Source organism: Epinephelus fuscoguttatus, linkage group LG10 (genome assembly GCF_011397635.1).
Source record: "Epinephelus fuscoguttatus linkage group LG10, E.fuscoguttatus.final_Chr_v1".
NCBI classification, from domain to species: Eukaryota; Metazoa; Chordata; class Actinopteri; order Perciformes; family Serranidae; genus Epinephelus; species Epinephelus fuscoguttatus.
In genome coordinates, this window is record NC_064761.1 from 23071337 (window position 1) to 23091452 (window position 20116).

The 20116-nt window shown below is 41.7% G+C and overlaps 2 protein-coding genes across 2 annotated transcripts in view; one reads left to right on the plus strand and one right to left on the minus strand.

Moving 5' to 3' along the window:
* Positions 1-20116, minus strand: part of rnf13 (ring finger protein 13) — a 61779-nt gene that overhangs the window by 34030 nt on the left and 7633 nt on the right. Inside the window, exon 4 of the mRNA XM_049587721.1 lies at positions 6479-6601. Within this exon, the coding sequence (XP_049443678.1) occupies positions 6479-6601 (123 nt within the window). The remainder of the gene's footprint in view (positions 1-6478; positions 6602-20116) is intronic.
* Positions 4335-20116, plus strand: part of LOC125895677 (protein ANKUB1-like) — a 30787-nt gene continuing 15005 nt past the window's right edge. Inside the window, exon 1 of the mRNA XM_049587720.1 lies at positions 4335-4526. Within this exon, the coding sequence (XP_049443677.1) occupies positions 4476-4526 (51 nt within the window). The 5' untranslated portion in view covers positions 4335-4475. The remainder of the gene's footprint in view (positions 4527-20116) is intronic.

The following is a 20116-nucleotide window of genomic DNA, read 5'->3' on the forward strand; positions in this document are numbered from 1 at the left end:
GGCATGGGAGGGTGGAGAGGGAAGGAAAATGGTATTGAGTTTCCTGTTCACTCCCCCTCCTCTCCCAGAGAGGTCATAAAGGTCACGAGTGAGCACCCCCCACCACCACCACCTCAAAGAATCCCAGTGTGCAGGAAGTGCAAACCCTGTCTCTCTGGAGATTTATTTTATAAAAGGAACGGCCATAGAGGAATGCTTCCCTCTCTCTCTCTCTCTTCCCCTCTGTCTCACACACACACACACACACACACACACACACAAAGAGCGAGTGTGCCTATTAACACCCCTTCACATGATTCCCTTCACCCCTCCCCATCTCAAACTCTCTCTCGACATTCGACCTCCTCTCTGTCATGTCTTATCGCTTAACGCACACACAAACACACACACACTACATCTATCACACACACTCTCTCTTACACTCACACACGCTCTGTGGGTGGAGGAGCCAACACTTGACGGAGGGTTAAGTGGCTGAGTGTCCGTTTTATTGTCCATTACGACCATGGACCCATTAAAACTCTGCACTGTTGCTGACTGGATGCTAATGGCTAAATGCTACCGAGGAGGCTGCGCAGCGACAGAAAGAGATGGGAGGCAATGAATCGAAACAGCGGGCATGTTGGGGGTGACACCCCTGCACCACACACACAGAGACACACAGGCGAGTGTGTCGTCTCAGTCAAGATGGAATCTATTATTCCTTTGTTTCCCTGCAGCTTCTGGAGGGAACTGAGCCCAGCTAAGAGGAGGGAGGGAGTGTGTGTGTGTGTGTGTGTGTGTGTGTGTGTGTGTGTGTGTAAGGAATTCAAGGTAGACAGCTGAAAGCTAGTGACAAACTGAGTGTGTGTGCAAGAGGGGCAGAGGAAGACAACAGTAAGAGGAAAAAGCAACTAGAAGAGTGATGGAGAGACAATGACTGCCAATGGCAATGGGAGAAGCTGAGGAAGCTATGAGTGTGTGTGTGTGTTTGTGTGTGTGTGTGAGAGAGAGAGGAATGGGGCTTTTCCATTGGCACTTGTGGCCACGCTGAGTCAAACTATGCCGCAGTGATTTTTGTTTCCGTTACCAGTTTAAACGCGGCGAGTAGTGCTGAGTTACTTTACTGTTTCATGTTTGCTTTCAGCTGTATAGGAGTTGTGTTAAGTTACTGCCAATGAAAACACATCTGATTTTGCTGCTTCACAATAAAAGCTTTTGAATAACAAAATATCAGGAGAGTTTTATTCTGAAGTATTTATAGGAAATGAAATGTGATTATCACAAAATTAGCTGAACTTCTTAACAACTTTACTTGAATAAAAACAAGTCTGGGAACACTGCAGGGAGAAAGAGTGCGAGCACAAACAGAAATGGTGAGGTGTTAGATGAAGAGCTGCAGACAACAGGCTCTTGAGCCTTCTTTCCATCAGGCAGTTCAGTTCAGTACTTATTAAAACAGTTATTTCTCTGTTTCCATGGTGAAATGTTGTGGATGGTACCGATAGAACCGTGCCATACCATCCCCATGTTTTCGTCACAGCAGCAGTTTGCTGGGTTTTGAGTCGAAGGGTGGATAACTGATCAGTCCATCCAGTAAGACTGGAGACTGCTCACCTCCAACAGGTAAAAAAAACCACTCGAAGCAAATACGCTGAGCACTTTAGCTGCAGATCAGCCCGCTGCTTTTAAACCTCATCTACTCAAAGGTGTCATCAGTTAGATACACACACACTCAAACTCAGTCAAACCAAGTCAAGTCAAGCCAGAAAGTGTATGATAAAGGCTCATGGGAGCACAAATATAAGGGAGCCAGAAGGAACAGAGGGGAAGAAACCAAGGGAAAAGGGAGAGGCAAAGAATAGATTGAAAAGGAGAAAAAGAAATACAGAAAAGACAGAGACACTCCATAACACACAAACTTCAGACAGGGTGTAGTTTCCAGCCCTCAATCACACCCCAGTTTACTGTAATAACCTTCAAAGTGTGCCTTTTTAAATCATAAGAACTTTAAGAATATGTGGTAAACACATGGATGTATTAAAAGAGCCATATTTACCACATGAAGTACGCCCTGCAGCCAATGTGTCCCAGTGGCCAACTACAGTACTGCAACAAAAAAAGCATGCAGGCCAAAAGGCTTTTTCCCAATAAACTGTGGAGCTATGATCAGACCTGTACCCACGTAGTTACTGTCAAAGCCTCACCTGAGTCTGAACCACAGCAGCAGTTTTGGGCCCGAGCCCAATTAAAAACCTGACTTCCCATTGTAAAATGCTGAGAAAATACAGCACAGTCCAAACATGGTGAAGTCTGGTCAAGTCTGACATACAACTGGTTTGCATTTTAACCACCAGGCCTGTGGGCACATCCTATTTTGGGCCATCAAGACTTAACATTTGTTAAACCTTCCCACAGCCTAGAAGAGATACTTTTCCTGCATTGAATAGTCTCAATGTAAAGTCTGAGACAAGTGGCCCATGGGAGAGACACTAACATGTGTGTGTAGCCGTTTGCACAGTGCGGAAGCAGACAACAAAAAGAGAAATGTCTGGCATATGATCTGGAATGAATGAGTTCCCTTGAGGTATGCTGTTTTCACCTCTCATAACACATCAAGTGATAAGCACCATGAAACAAGTACCAAATATTTCTACTCAACAGTCAACTAAATTTTAAGTAAGCAGTTAAAAATTGTTGCCTCACAACAACTGACCTTGCAATCAGCTTCCTCACGAGAGCAGATGGAGTGAGAAGCAATTAAAACAAAATCAGACGGTGTTGACTTGTCACAGTAATGCCAAGAGATGATGAACAAATATAGAAGAGATGGAAGGACAAGAAGCATCATCTTCTTTGCAACAGCAATCATCAGAGCCCTTTGAAAAGTATACTGTGCAGGATTTTCCCAAAACAAGACTCATACAAAAGTAATCCCTTTAAATTATTACTTATGACCTGCTAGGTGTGTGTTGGCGCTGTACTTATCTGCAGAGGCACTGCCCTCTGCCGGTATTTTCTTCTTATTTTGCTATGTTCGGGACGTTTAGGGGTACAGCACGCAGGTGAGATCGTAACTTTATAAAAACAGAGCAACCAGGTGGAAACAGCCCTGAAAAATGCAATTATAACGAATCTAGGGTTGGCTTTAACTTTCACTGGTGTTTACAAGGGCTTAGCATAGGTACTCGATAGCAGGTATCGATCAAAATAACCCAGTACCAAGTAGTATCAAAACTTTTCCAGTCAACCAATACCAGCGTTCCATCCTTTTTTTTTTGATGGGGGTCTGATCCCCACCAGATCAACTGACTTTCTCTTGCTGCCGTCTCCAGAGCCACTTTCACTCAGTTCAGCGTCTGCGTGGTTTGTATGAGCCAACACAGCAGCAGCGGCTAACGCCCAACACTGAACCGTTTTGTCCAAACAAACTCACACTGACACCAAAACAGCTCGACTCTGTCATTAAACCCGTTTATAATCTTTAGGTAACGTTAGCCATGTGATGCTAACAGTTAGCCCTGTCCCTGTGCATATGTGTGGCTGGGTGAACTCTCACAACTGTCTGGAGTAGAGCTCACATTCCCACAACAGCCACTACAACCAATACAGTCTGTGGGGTGGTGAAGTTGAGCACAGCTGATGGAGCTAGAAGTCAGTGCACAGAGATGCCTCCAAGATGTTTGAAAGTATAGCTATACTACACACAGCTCCATTCACATCATGGCTATTGAATGAAGTACTCCACTGGCTGCAAAATCACTTTGCGGGGACCGGTGTCATAATTTCTCTCAACGATAGCCTGCCCTAGTGTTTATAAACAGTAGCTGACTCCTGCATCGTACATCTTTCACAAAATATCATCTTTGTTTTCTTCTTAGACAAGGAGGAGCTAAGAAACAACTCAAGTCTCAGTCTAACCAGCAGCTGACAGAGTAAATATTCAATGTGTGATTTAAAGACAGAGGCGTTTGATATTTTTACTTGACAAGCGATGAAATGTGAAAACTTTGAAATGCATTATGGCATTAATGTGTTTTTCATGACACAACTGGGGGAATGAATGCTGTAAGGTTACACTCAAAATGCCCCCAGATCACAGCAACAACAAAATCAGAGTAAACTTCAACGAGTCAAAGCTGCTCCTTCGAGGGTTGCAGGAGGTTAAATTTCAAATCTGACACCGATCAGAGAGACCTTTGTGTGTGTGTGTGTGTGTGTGTATTGTGTTTATACTGTGTGTCTGTCTGACATGCAGCTATGTGGAGTGGAGTCTGGTTACACTCCAGCCAGGAACACCTCACCACTCTGTCTGTCAACATGTTTCTGCAAGGGTGTGTGTGTGCCTGTGTGTGTGTGTGTGTCTGTGTGATGCAGTAAGTCCTTCTAAGGCTTTAAGAGCGGGAGGGAAAGACCAACAGAGAGAGAGAGAGAGAGAGAGAGTGTGCCAAGGTAATAGATTGAAAAAGAGGGACAGACAGGAAATGTGAGAGTGAATGAATGGGGGGAGCGACCACGAAGCTACAGAGAAGCTACAGAGTGAAAAGGTAAGACTGAGGAGTATGAGAGTAAGAGGTGGGGAGGAAGATGCCAAGAGGCTGCATGCTTTCCTCGCTTTCACCCCATTACTCATCCCTGTGCTCACTCTACCCTGGCTCTACTTTCTCCCCTCTCCTCCTTGCTCCTTTCTATTCGTCTGCTGTTTTTCATTCTGAATCCTTTAAAAACTGGAAGTTTAATGTGCATTTAGGACCTGATCTACCAGTGTCTCCTGCATTTGGACATGATTAGTCTGCTTTGGTGCAAAGGAGTGACTGAAAAACTTCACTTTTCACTTCTGGCACAAATTTTTATCTAATCACTGGGTTGAAGGTAATGTGTTCATTACGAGGGCTGAGTACTGAACTTCTACTGACCAAATTAGTACCAATTCACGTTCAATCTGTCAGTGCCAGATTTCGGTACCTGAGAACGCATATGGGTGAGAATGCCAGGTTAAGACAAGAGGCGGAGGTGCCGTGGAGCCTCCCAAAGCCATCAACAGGGCTCTGTTGAGCCACCGGATTCAACTTCACACAGCAGACCGAAGCACCCTGAAGCTGGGAGTCGGCCACAGAGCTCCATCGGCTTCCCAGTGAGCAAACATTATTGCGGCAGCACCACATTGCTGTAACAATTTCAGCATGTAGTCTATTAACTTTTCTATATTATTTTAGTATTAGATTAGCATCCCTGCTAAACGAGCGGACACATACACACACACACATGCAGGCAGACAGAGACAGACGATTAGCTCTGTGTATGGTGGCAAAAGAGCAGAGGAGTAGGATTGCTTTTTAGTGTAATTAAATATTAAATATTTGTTAGAATTTTTTGTTATTCTGGTACCAAAAAAAGGTACTGGAAACTGTGCCAGTGCCAGTTCAAATGTGAACGGTACCCAACCCTGTTCACTCCTTAAGTATCTGGCAACCATTCAGGATGTCTGCAGGTCGTGAAATAAGTCTCTGCACTAAATGTCTTGAAATTCTGTTACAAGAAATGCATCATAAAGATCTCCATGTCCCTAAAATACATAGATAGATAGATAGATATAATGCATGTGCTCTATATTTTGTTGTCATCTTTAAGGTGAACTTGTAACTGGTATTTGCTTGAGGGAACTTTAACACACTGAGACTCAGTTAATTTACAGCCACCGTGGGCAACTTTGCATATTTTAGTTAAGCTTTAACTAAGGTTACACATTCTGTTCGACTTCCTTTAAACTGGCAGGTCAGTTAAGTCAACAGCACTTTGTTTACTCCATTTCTTCTTCATCTTATTGTCTCTTCCTCTGCTGTCAAACTGGACGACACTCCCAGCACACACACACACACAACTTATGCTGCCTTCCCCGTCCTCTCTGCACTGCACGTGGCCCGACACCTCACTTGACTAATGGAGACCATCTCTCGCTGTCTTTCAGCCGCTTCACTGATTTATTAGGCAAACAGAACTTTTCAACTCCAGCAGCAGGAAAAGACGAAAACGACAAGAGACAGCGGAGTCGGATAGATGCTCCTGCAGGAAATTATGTTTGAGGAAATGGCCGCTTCCTGTTTTCCTTTGGTGAAATTAACTCTGAAACACCACCTGCTGCTTTAAATGCAGTGTGAGGCAACACACATCAGTGTACAGTACCTCACACAAACAGTTTTGGCAGCTTGCCCTTATAATTAACAGCTACTGAAATAAATTGTGTTTTCAGTTGCTTTCAGGTGTTGCTGTGCATTAAAGCAACTGTCTCCAAAACACTGGAAGCGTGTTAATGAAATACAAGGGCCATAATTTATTCTACAAAGATGCTGTACACCGTTTTGGTCAGAAAATCTGTGCCCTGATATCAACTTAAAATAGTTATGTCTGGATTAAAACTAGAGGTGGTTGGGTTTGATTGAAGGTGAGGGATGGTTTAGTGAGGAAGCATCACACACACCAACCAGAGTCAACACTGTACCTTGATGTCAAAGTTGCAGTCAAAGCGCCTGATGAGGACGATGAAAGCGCCCGTCAGGTTGTCCCTCGGAGGGGGCTCGATGGGCTCGCAGGCATTTTCTGGCCGTGCCCCAATCAGGAAGCCCTACAGGGATGACATCATCAAACAAGACATGGTGAGATAAATACATGAATGGCTTCTATCCAAGTTTCCTTGAAAGTCAAACAGGCGGCGAGGGGTCAAATGAGGACTCGTTTTCCAAAAGAAGATATCTTTCATTCATTTAAAAAGCACTATCTAGCCCTAAAAAACTGGCAACTGATTTATTTAGCTACTCTGTTTTTGGTTGACGAACTCAAAACCCTTAAACAAAAAGGTCCTCTGTATTCCAGTGATGAGTGACATCAAACAGTTTGTGTGTTTCAGATGTAAAAAACAGATCAAAAAGACCAGCATCTATAGCTGACTGGTATATTGCTGACACGTTAATGTCACTGATTCCCATTCATTCATTCACTTTCACTTATTCCTGCATCAGCGTGTGTCCTCTAGTGTCAGTGAATTAAAAAAAGTACACTGGAGTAGTTACTGGTTACAACAGGGTTATCTAAGGGATTCATGTCAGTGCATTTGAAGTGAACTTACTGCTCATAAGCTGACTTTCTTACACATCTGAAGTAGGGCTGCAATTAGTCGATTAATCATTTAGTCGATTGAAAGATTATTAATTGCCAACTATTTTGATAATCATTTCAGGCCTTTAATTAAGCAAAAATGTCAAACATTTGCTTGTCCAACTTCTTGAAAGTGAGAAATTTGGTGCTTTTCTTCATCATTTATGACATTAAGTTAAAAGTCATCAAGCGTCTCATTTATAAACACTGCATATGCACAAAACGAGGCTTGAAAGAGCCGCCCGCCCAACGCAAAAGTTGTGATCTATAAAAAAAGACTTGACGGGAGAAACTTTGACCTATGTTTGCGAACATTTGGGAGTCAGGAAATTGGTGATGCAGATGATGTTGAAGCCTGATTGTAGAAATAGTCAAAAAATTTTTGGTGCACACCATTTTTGGCTTTTGTTCTTAGGTACATTTTTAGGGTGGATCCCGTGCATTGTTTTATAAATGAGACCCCAGGTCTTGGACTGTTGGTTGGACAAAAGAAGCAATTTGAAGACTCTGAACAATTTGGGCTCTAGGACATTGTGAGGAGCATTTTTCGCAATTTTTTTTGGCATTTACAGACTAAACGTTTCATCGATTAATCATGAAAATAATCAGCAAATTGATCGATAATGAAAAAAACTTGGTTGCAGCCCTAGTCTGAAGTACTGCTGGTCTTATCTAAACAAGATCTAATAGTCAGTGTCCATTATATTATATGTTGATAGCTGATTTGCCTTTGGCTTCACAGATTTTAAAATCATACATCATCATGTAATAAAAGTCAAGTCATCAGCACTGCAGAACAAGATTCGTTCTGTATTTCTAAAAAAAAAAAAAAACCCTTTTTGAGTAAACTGCAGTCTAAGATATCATCACACTGTTTGTCAGATTTTAGCAACCCGCTTAGTGAACCTGTATATTGTTAAATACATCACACACAACACAGTTACATCCCAGGATTCGGTGTCAGCTCCCTGACCCAAAGTATGAGTAGCGCCATCTTTGTTCAGCCCACACACTGCTCCCAGATAAACAACATCCATCACAACCACAGATTAAAAAAACAACAGAGAGGCAGTTCTCCTGCTGCCACAGATGTAACAGTGGCAAATCAAACATGAATTTAACATGGTAATGCTTTCATGATTAATACAGAACTTTCCACTGGGGTGAAGAATATAAGTGACGCAGACACGACTATGATGTGTGTGTGTGTGTCTTTATCTGTCCATTTAAACCTGTGTGTTTTTGCATGTATCACAGTCTAAAGCTTTATAAGTCAGCTGTTCTCAGGGTCTCAGTTTGCCCTGAAACACCGTCCCTTATATGTCCCATCTCTCCGTCTCTCTCTGCTGCTTCCTGTCTTGGTCCCTTTTCCAACAACAGCTTTTTGAAGTGACTGATGAGACGGCGATAGTGAGAAGAGAGAGGGAGAGGGTTAGACGGAGAGGCTGACAGAGTGATAAAGGGAAGGAGAACAAAGGCGGAAAACAAGAAAACGATACAAATATGGAGGCAAGAGGAGTTAGAGAGCCACTGAGACGCAGACAAAAGGAGGAAAGCCAGAAAAAAAAAATATCGGATGGAGAGAACCAAAAATAGAAAGGTGAAGACAAAAAAGGCAGATGTGGGAAAAGAGAAGAAGCAGCACAGATACATGGAGAAGAAGTGACACACAAGAGATGAGGGGAGAGGGATCTAACATGATATATTTTTCCAAACGTCTGCTGCTCTTATGCAAGTGTAACTAACACCACTGTGTGTCTGTGTGCATGTGTGTGTGTGTGTGTGTGTGTGTGTGTGTGTGTGTGTGTGTGTGTTAGAGGCAGGGTGGTGGACAGGAAGTGTAGACTGCTGTGGGACTCTGGGAATCTGCCAGCCACTTTCAGCTCCCTCCCTTAAAGACTTAAACACTTTTTAATATCAAGGAGAGTCAGCATTTTCTCTCACACAGACACACACACACACAAGGCCGGTGTCTGCTCGCACCAAACTGATTCTCTGCGAGCGCATCTTGCCAGCTGCCAAAACAGCAGCTGAGCCACATATGGAAAACGACCACAGTGACACATCACATTTGCGAACAAACTGAGCCACGCTGCACAACAGACGGGACAAAATTGCTGCCTGAATGCAGCACCAGGTTGTAGCCAAACACTGACAAAACCAGACGTACGAAAGGTTAAATTCAGGGATCAGAGAGATCTGTGAACTCTCACATCAGGGAGGAGTAATGTGTGAGGAATCACTCACTGCCGTCACCTCTGGGTGCCTTCTCCGGTGCAGCCCTGCCTTGCTGCTTTATGACATCACTGTGCCACTGCCTCACAGTCCTGCTCTTGACTTTGAAAACAATGGCAAGAGCGCCCTCTGCTGGGTGGAAGAAAACATCTTTAAAAAAACATGAAGAACTGCAGAGAGAGGAGCCTGGTGAAAAACAGGAAATAACTGAGGACAGGGGGGAAATCCTGAAAACGTATACTGAGAGGAGACGTTGACAAACTGCTGTCTGGACGAGGACATCACTTCAACACCATCTAATGTCACCTTCAACTGATCATACCTGTCCAGTGCTCCAAGCTGGATGACAGGGGGCTTATGTATGACTATATCTATATATATATCATCCTGTAGCGCCCAAATTATTAAAAGCAGGAACATTTTAGAGACTGTTTACTGAAATCTTGTTGAGAGTGTTTTAACTTTCAACGTGTAGATGGTAGTGGCACCTGGGAGCCAAGACAAATAATAGACTGTCCAGAATTACAAACATGGCCAGTAAATATATTAATAAAGAGCAGAAACAACTGGGATGTATATAAAATGCAGGAAAACAAAAAGCCTGATGACATATTGTGTCTGACCCTGTTCATCCCCTTTTTTAAGTGTCATAAAATTGTCCTTGGGAAGACGCTATTGTGCCACTGCAGCAACCAAGAACATTTACAAAAAGTCTTTCATACCAAATAACTTTGCCAAATTCATACTAAGGCTGCAATTAATTATTATTTTCATCATTGTAGATTAATCTGTTGATTATTTTCTCAATTACTCAATTAGTTTTTTAGTCTATAAAATGTAAGAAAATGCCGAATAAGTCTTTCAGTGTTTCCCAGTGCCCACGATGGCGTCCTCCACGGCCCACAGATATTCAATTTACTGGCATAAAGGAGTAAAGAAACCAGAATTCATTCATGTTTAACAAGCTACAATCAGTGATTTTTTACTTTATTTCTCAAGAAATTCCTTGAACTGATTCATAGATTAACAAATTAGTTGGTGATTTACTGGTGATAATTGTTGCAGCTGTACTTCGTAACATTTATACTAGAACCATGTTCGTTGTTGTCTCCACTGTGCATGTAGTGTTATTTATAGTACTGTGATTGACTATGTGTTTTAAGCAACCTGTGAAGCCAAAGGTAAATTTTCACATTTGTGGACAATAAAGTTTATTATTTACTGCAAACATGAGGTTCTGCTATCTGTGTGTGGCAGGACATTGATTCCCAGCTGGTCCAGCCACGGGGTCCTGATTTGTCCTTAGTCATTAGTTCCAGGACCACACAGTTTAATACATTCAGTGTCACACTTGCGTTTGGCCATGTTGTCGAGCTAGTTTGCTGTCTTTGCCAAGCAGCTGTCCGGTAGTCACTCACTCTACAGCAGGGAACGGAACTTCAAAATAAAAGCTCTGTGCCAGAAATACACTGTATGTAAAATTAAAGTGTGTTTTTTGCAAATTGTGGTCCATTCAGAATGGACTCTGGACCCACTTTTGGACTGGGACCCACCAGCTGGGGACTACTGTGCTAGTGTACAAATTCTTGTGCCTTCATTGTACTTGGAAATAAAGACACAAAGAGACATATTATAAACCAGCCCCCTGAGTGTCCTTGTGTCGTAATGATACCAAACTAAATATTCCATTATTGCTTTGGTCTTGAGCCATAGTGTCAAAGGATGAATTATTCATCAAGCATGTGATGTTGAAAAAGTGAAGTATCGCGACGCATTTGCACAACTGAAGTAGTGACACATAAAAGAGGAAAGACTGATGTGTGAGGGTAGAAATGTGACCGTTAAGTCAACGGTAACTGCAGCCTGGGGTACACTTCAATCTTTTTTCTTTCCAGATATCAATTCAGATCCCATGACTTGTACAATACAAAGCAATATTTACCTGATATCAGTGCTCTTATTTTCCTAAATTTAAAATCTGTACACCACACTGTAAAATCCTTTGACATGCTGTGACACTTAGAAGTGAGTCAATGTCCCCTATGACTGCATGAATATAACTGATAGTGGAAATACTTAATAATATACTAAAAGTGACAAATGATCTGTAATCTGGAAATACCCCAAAATCTTTTCTTATTTTTAGTCATTTCTCCTGAGCAAACATTCTACACTGAACAAAGAGCCTTGAGTTAATAATGTAGCCACAAGTTCCTCTTTTTTTTTTAAACACTGGTACCATGTTGTGGAACAGCCTTCCACTACACATCAAGGGCCCTGTCTGACACCCAGTGCAAAGTGGCATAAAGCGGCACCAAGTGGCACAACTGTCATTACTAGTTTCAGACCCATGCAATTGTCATTGTCAAGTAGCACTTGCCCATGGGCGTGTAGGTTAGGTAGGCTTATCGCTATTTTGAGGCAGCAGAAAGACGAGATCTAAAGTCGATGGCGCAGTATTTTCCTGTTAGTTAAAGGGCGCATTATTCACATAATAAGATGCACCCATAGGCAGGTTCAAAACGCACATATACTGCTTGTTACACACACAGTGGCGCATGGATGGGTTGCATAATAACTCATTAATGAGAGTATTAATTACATTCTCTAAAATGTGAACATAGCAGAGAGCAGAGCAGAGCTGCAGAGCTGCTGTCCGACTCTCTATTAAGAGACACTGTGTGCACTTATGCAAAGCAGCATAACTTTGTTGATGATTTCAGAGGCTAGAAGTTTAGTTCTGTTTCCTCTGTCAAGTTCATACCTACAGTTCTTAGTTTTGCTGCTTAAATGTCCCATGCCATTACTTTTTCTGCATTAGTCTGGCGTCTCCTATCTGTCAAATCTGCCATGTAAATAGCTTTTTAAGTAGACAGGACATACAAATCTGATTGGCGTTATGCCCAAAACACACCTGTGATTAAATAAGGGACTTAATAAAACCCATTTGCTCTCTGCATCTTTATTTGCAACCACATTATGTACTGTTTAACGAACAAAGGCGGAGTTGGCCCTGAAGGCAACTTAGACCACACACTACTGATCGTTCAAATAGGGCCCCAGGATTTCAGGTTCAGACTTTTTATGGAACAGCGTAGCAGATTCATAGTGAAACTGTGCAATGACATTGTGATTTTAGCTGTTTTTATTTTATTAAGTTGTGGTTTGTGTTTTTGAATTTCAGGATTGGGTTAGTTTAGTTTTTTGTTTAATGTCTTCTTGGTGTCTTCTTTGTCCTCTAACATCTTTGGACCATGTTGGAAACAAGTGTTTTCACTTCAACATGTTATCCTTTGTTTCTGTGTCTGACAATCCAGGAATAAAATTAATCAATCAAAGTCTATATATTAGTAAAGTGTTTAGAAGTGGACAACAACAGTGAGCCCTCAGTGTATGTTATGGTTTTAATGGGTTAAGACTGAGCTGTGTAACTGCAGACTGAATTATTATCAGTCAAAAGCTTTATGTTGACTGCAGTTTGACTGCAACCTGATGTGATATTAACACTCTGATGCAGGTTTTGAAAAGATAACTGAATTCAGTGATAGACTTCCGTCATCATAAACTCTGCATAGTGCCATTTTCTAAAAAGACTCAAGACAATCAGTATGAAATATGATCTTAATTCAAGCCGTAAATATCCTTTAATTTCTTCTTGTTTGACTCTCTTGTTCTACTTATACTGTGTGTGAGTGCAAACAAACTCATTGGGATTTTCTGTTGTTACAAAATTCAAGAGGGAGGAGGAGAAGAAGGAGGAGGAGCTGGAGGAGGGATTTCTCTGGCGGACTATTCCAAATTACAGCACAGTAATCCCGTCACTAACAATCTCACTATAGGGCTTGTTTGCAGATTTGCTGTGGGTTCAGATTAATAACTCGCTGTAGCCTGAGTGGGGCTTCCCGTAAGGAGATTAAACCTTGTGTGACTCTACACTCACATTCATCGATGTTCAGATTCCCCGCTTTAACCTGCCTGAACCACATCAGCCCCCGCCCTAACGTATGCATGACCACAACAGGAAGCAGGTGAAGCTACAGCACTTCTGCAACCAGCACTTTTTATCATTAAGTTGTTAGTCTATAATCACAATATTTACCACATCGATTACCAGAGTCCTGAGGCATTGACCTTTGACCTTCTTACTGAAACCATTACTGCGCTTGACCTTAATAGGAATGCTGGTGAAGTGGGACGGCTGCAGTCTAAATGCGAAAAAATGTGGGTTTGTTTCTGGGTCATATCCAAGACTGTCTGAGAAACTGTGGGTGAGGAAAGTGAACAAGATGTGCCTGAAACTCCCTCAACAGAACAAGAGAATGACAAAGCAAAGCAGCTAGTGGACACAGTGACTTGCTGTAAGGACATCACTGAGTCATCTGGACACTGACTGGAAATCCCTACTGTAAAAAAAAATCTATGGTCCCTTTATTACCATACATATACCAGAAGCAGGTGGCACAAGAGAAATCACTCATGCTGGTGCATTAAGTAACCACATTAGTGCTTCATTTAAATGATTAAAAAAAACCCTCAGAGCTTCCTTCAGAGTTGAATTTCCCTGTTTGCGTGTTGACACAACGGATGTGAGCATGTTAAAGCAGAAACTGGCTTGATTATTATATAAACCAAAAGAATGAACAAGTTTGTTACCACATCTTTAGCCTAGAGCAGGGCTCATCAACTATATTTGTCCAGACACTGTGGCTGCTGGACTTAAAAATAATAATTATAATATGATAATACAAATATTCTAGTTACAACAATAAATGATGAAACAAAATGTTAAATGAAATTACGAGTTTGACCCTATTCTTGCATGAAGACAGCACAAGCTGCATTCAGTTTATATAAGACGGGATTTTGTTTCAGCTATTCAATCTGCACCAAAATATGCGTTAATTGCCACCCAAACTTTATGCACTATAAGTCGCGTTTCCAGCAAACACTTTTGATATAGTACCCTTAGAACCCGTACATAACCCATATGGACACAAACCTAAACCGTAGACCTGTTTTGCACCACAGACCGCACTCTTAAACGTAGGCTAGGAAGTTATCAGATGGTTATAGCCACATCAACAACTTAAGTAGCAGAGGAATATTTGCACCTTACACACAGACATTTTAAGAGCAAAAAAGAACAGGCTGGAGTGTTTATAGTCTCTGTTGCAATCAATGGGATATTTTAAAAAAAAAGTGGGTTTGTGCATTGAGTTGTTGTTGAGCAAGAGCGACAATTTTCCCTTGACCAATTAACAGACATTAGTGTTTTTCGCTCCACCTCTTAGCACCGGATCAATGTGCTAGATACCTCAACAGAGGGGTGACGAAAGAACGACACAGCATGGAATGGTTCTATTGTTACCATCCAGAAATTTTGACAATGGAAGCACAAAAATAACCATTCCAGTGTGTAACCAACTAAACTAGACTGCTTGGTGTAAATCAGGCTATGGAAGTGCAATTGTCAGGGCCAAGGACAGAGATAAGGACAGAGCGCTGTGATGCCAAGTGTGTGTGGGTTTCAGAGAGTAAGTGTGAAAGAGAAGGTGGAAGGTGGACTATTGCACACAATGTTACTAAGTTATTAATACTAAAACATAATAAAATATTTTCTAGTAAGCTTACCCGAACCCACACTGTGGGCTGTAGGTCGACCCATGCGTCACTACTAGATGGGTTTTATAAAGCACCATGGGTCAAGCACATATTTGAGGTTGGTAAATCATTCCTAATAAAACTATTTTTATCTTACAGAAAAACAGAATTGGTTCACAACGTGGAGTCCAGGGACCTTCGGGACTCCTTGAAGAAGTCAAATTTCACCACATTTGAGCATGGAAGCACATTTTTAGACCTTGGAACAGCATAATGTTCATAATCTCAGGTCCATTTATGAGTTTTTTGGGAGCTTTCATTGTCCGTCAGAGCTTTTATACTCACACTTAATTCTCACGTGATGACAACTGAGCTAGCTCAATTTGCTGATGACGACCCATGACTGCAGTGAAAAGGTAAGACATATTTAATAAGTCAAACTCTGAGTTGAGATTATTTTGTTAAAATCCAATCACCACACAATTCACTTGGAATTAGTAAATGCAGTGGGTTTTACAGTTAGACAGACATCTGCTCACAATCAAGTCCCCAGTTAACCTTATCTGCAAATCTTTAAATTGTGGGAGGAAACTACAGCAACGCAAGCACAGAGGAAACAAGCAAAAATGCCTGCTGTATAATTATCCACTCAAAGTTCACTGTGACCTCGTGCAAATTTTTTCCATATTTTGCTCAACGAGAGATACTTGAGGCAAGATTGTTTCCTGCCACCTCTTTTTACGCCCACAACTTCAAATATATCTAGATCTCAATTAGAGGAAATAACTGTAGAGAAGTTTGTGAAAAATTTGGTATTCCCCAACTGATAGGAGGAAATTTATTCAGAGTCAGTCAGACACTTGAATATTCTGAAGCAGAATTTCTGGACACTCGCATAGAAACCAGGCTTTAATAAAACAAGAGAAAAATAACATGTTTTATTTTTACATATTTTACAGGGAAAGCGTGTACCTCGGAGACTTAACCAGTGTTGCTGCACCATCCAAACCACAGTCCTTCCAAATGGGAACTCAAGCATTTCTTCTCAGGCTATAATTGTGGAAGTGAAAGTGGGCAAGTAACTGGAATAAAAAAAAAAAAGCCTGAGAGCGGAGTGGTGTGCCAAGACTTTGCCCCGAAAAGGGAACGCAGTTATTTTAAGATGAGTATTGATTCTTGGTCAGGGTCATATCTAAATGAAACTTAAGAATGCTGAACCTTGTCTTCAAAGTTTGTAGCCAAGTCCACTGCCATTATGCTTCCTTACTTAACCTTCATGTACTGTATCTACTTGTACTATTACTCCACCCTTCCACGCGCCTGCGTAGAAAGGCAGGGAGAGCACACCTCTCTGCCCTTCCATGTGCAAACAAGGAAAGTCTAAGGCAGAGAGAGCAAACCTCCTTGCCCTTCCATGCGCCAGCAAAGACCAATTGCAAAAACTGCATACTGTACAAAAATAATAATAATTTTACTGCCGCAGATATTCTACTTCATTGCAACCAGACATAACCAAAGTGTTTCAGCTTAAAAAACACTGAGCCCCTAATTGCACCTGATTGCTCTTTTAACAATGAACAAATATTTAATTTATTTAGGAGCTGTGTCATCTTTGTCATTTAAAAACTAGCAATATATCTAGTAATATCCTTACAATAAGGCTTATTTACAAAGCACTGAAAACAGGAAGAATGAAGTAAACAGCAAAAAATGGCGACAATACAGCATATAACACCGTCAAGCCATCCTTAATCATCGCAAGAGAAATTCCATTACCGAGAGAACCCCATCAGTCGCCATTCATCAAGTTTGTATAAAAACACACTTTATTTTCAAGTACAGTGCATTTCTGGCACAAAGTTTTTATTTTAAAGTGCTGCTCTAGAGTGAGTGAATAACGGATGACTACTTGACAGAGACAGCAAACTAGCTCGACGACATGGCTTAACGCCAGTATGACGCTGAATATTTTAAACTGTGTGGACCTTGAACTGATGACTAAGGGCAAATCTGGATCCTATGGCTGGACCAGTTGGGAACTACTGGTGTAATGTATCCCACAATAATGATACAAACAATACAGAATTTATTCAAACACTGGCTGTGACACAGTTTAAAACCATTTCTGTCTTCAAAGAAACGAGTTGTGAAGTTTCATTTCAAGCCCGCAAGTTTTGTTATGCTGCATTTAAACTCACCTTGATCTCCAAAATGAAGTGACAAAAATGTGCACCTCTGATATTAAACAAAGCACAACTGTTGCACACTGTGGGTGTACACAGGCTTGCAGAGGCCTTGCTTTGAGACCCTAAGGCGACTGTAAACAGCCCCAGTTGTGTAAGTGGAAACAGGGAGGGCTCTGTTTGAAGGCTCGTTCCCTGTGGTGAATCCTCTGGAGACAAACAGGCTTGTGCTGCCTTGTGATGCCAGAGGTTTCTCCAGGCATCGTACAGCTGCGGCAGCGCAAGGTTATAACATTTGAAACGGGGTTACCTCACAATAATAAAAAGGTTATCGAATTCTTTTAAAGTACAGTGAGAGTTGACGGTATTACATATTCATAAATTACTTAGTTGGTAACTTGCCAGATGTACTAAGTCCCCTAAGTCTGACTCTGAACACCATCTGCATGAGTTTTTGTAAAGTGCTCTCTCCTTATTGCATATGCATTCATGACACAATTAGGCAAACAGTAGGTGGGGACGCAGTAAATGCATGTTAAAGGAGGGTAATTATGTATTCCCATGACTTACTAAAACGCACACGATCTGCAGGTCCATTATCTGAATAGCAGTGCAAATAGTGCTGGTCTATTAAAAAGGAAGTTGCGGTGGGGAGAGGAAAAGTGAATTAACCTTTGTTCTATAGAGATCTAAAGAGCATCAGAAAAACAGTGAGTGCACAGGAAAATATCCAGAGATATCTGCAGTGTATACATGGAGAGAAGTTAAAACACAGGTTAGTCCAGTAAAGAAGATGGGAAGTTCTTCTCTGCTCCTTCCTAACCTGTGATAATGTGAATGATAATGTGGGTGTATTCTTACATTACAATCTCGCTGAGTGCTGCTGTAAATCACAGCAGAAATGACTCCCTGCCAAGCTCAGTCAGACAGGCACAACATGGGCAGGGCAGAGGAGGGTAACTCTAAAATGGATGGATTGAGTTTAACCCCCAGAGACTGGGGCAGCATGTCCGCATGGCACAGGGCCTGTCGGCAGTGGGACAGCAGAGGTGGAAAATAAGAAGCAGAGATTACATGAGAATTTAAGACACAGAGCAGTGACACAGACAGAGCGACTAAGTCATTTCTCAGCTTTCGTAACACAGAATCTTACATAAGACTAATATGCACCAACACGGAGAGAGAGCAACATGACTGTGTGCCATAATCCCTGCTGTCTGCCTGGTGGCACATCAGTCACAGCAGGCTGTCTATGGTGAGGCCCACCTCAACAAACACAGATACATGTAATATATTACAGATGTCTCAAAATGGATATTTTGAGACTTGATATAATGACCTTAAATAATAAAATGAATTAATTCTCTGGACCTCAACTAACCTGCTGAAATGTAAACTGGCTTTGCAACCTTAAAAAGTGCTTATTCTTAAAATCTAAAACTGTAAAATGTCAATGATTGTTTCCAGGCATATTTTAGGATGACTCGGGGCAGTCTGACAACCTGCTGTCTATTGTCGGGCTGTATAACTCTGGGTATCCAGCAACCGCTACCACCAGTTTCTCCTCCATTGATTACCAACTGTAAACTTGTTGTCGTGACATCACAGTGAGCCCGCCTCTTTAATCATCCGATTGGACAATGTGAAAAAAAAAAAAAAGACGAAAAACAGATGATGTGGGGTGCTTTTCCACTCTGTTGAAGTTTTTGAAGCTCACAGGGTTCAGAGCACTTCGGCAAACACGCCAGGTGTGTCACAATTCAAAAACCACTAGCAAAAAGCTTCATTCTCATTAAAAACAATCACTAAAAGTCTCCAGTTGCTAAAACGCCTTCTGTGAGATTGGGGTCTTCTGCAGTACACAGCACAGCGCAACTGTCATTGCTAGTTTCAGACCTACTCAGATGTTATACTCACAATCAGCACCAACTCTGTCTAAGTACTGAACTGTGTGTCCATGGGCGTATAGGTCTTGAAATGAGGCATGGTCAAGCACATTGGTGGACGATTGCAGCAGAAATGATTGTGCCATTGACCAACAAAAACCTGATCTAAACTTAATGGCACAGTATTTTCCTGCTATTTAAAAGGCGCACTATTCAGACAGTAAGATGCACTGACATGTGCGACTTCACAATGCGCGTTACACACACAGGGAAGTGTGGATATGTTGCAAGTGGGTGAAATAAAGCACCATAAATAATGAAAATATGAATTACGTTTCATAAATGTGAACAAAGCAGAAAGTAGAGTGGCGCTGCAGAGTCACTGTCCGAGGAGCAGCAAACTAGCTCAGCCACATGGCTGAATGCAAGTATGACGCTGACTGTATCAAACTGGGTACCTCAAACTAATGACTAAGGAGAAATCTGGACCAGTTTGACCATTTGGGAACCACTGCTTTAGACCATGCGCTCTTGATCATTTAAATAGAGCCCTAAAAGTTTAGAGAGAGGTGGTATTCCCATTGCTGTCACTTCCAAAGTCTTTGTTTATAAATAGAGTTGCACATAGGAAACACTCCAAGGGTGTGTTCACCTTTAATGTCTTCAAACCTCATGTTGTGAGACCGATGCTACCAATCATCTCAGCTTTAATTCCTAAAACACATGGGATCACAACTCATGTGACAATTCCAAAATTACGCCGCCATAATGGTGTAATGATGCTAAACATAGCATCCTTAAATTTAGATAAGTAGCAGTTATTATGAGTGTCCTAACATACGGCTCTTAACCTGCACATGTACACAAACACAAAACAAGGCGTGTACTATAGTATTCTGCCATCAGCTTGCCTCCGTGCCCCCAAAATGCCTCTGTACAACAACAACTGCCACAATGACCAGCTTAGATAGCAGACATGAATCATCCCTTCTGTTTGGGAGCTTTGTGGATCAAGCAGTGTGCGGGCTGCCAGGCGGGGGGTGGCATACAGAAACCTCACAACAACACATATTTATTACA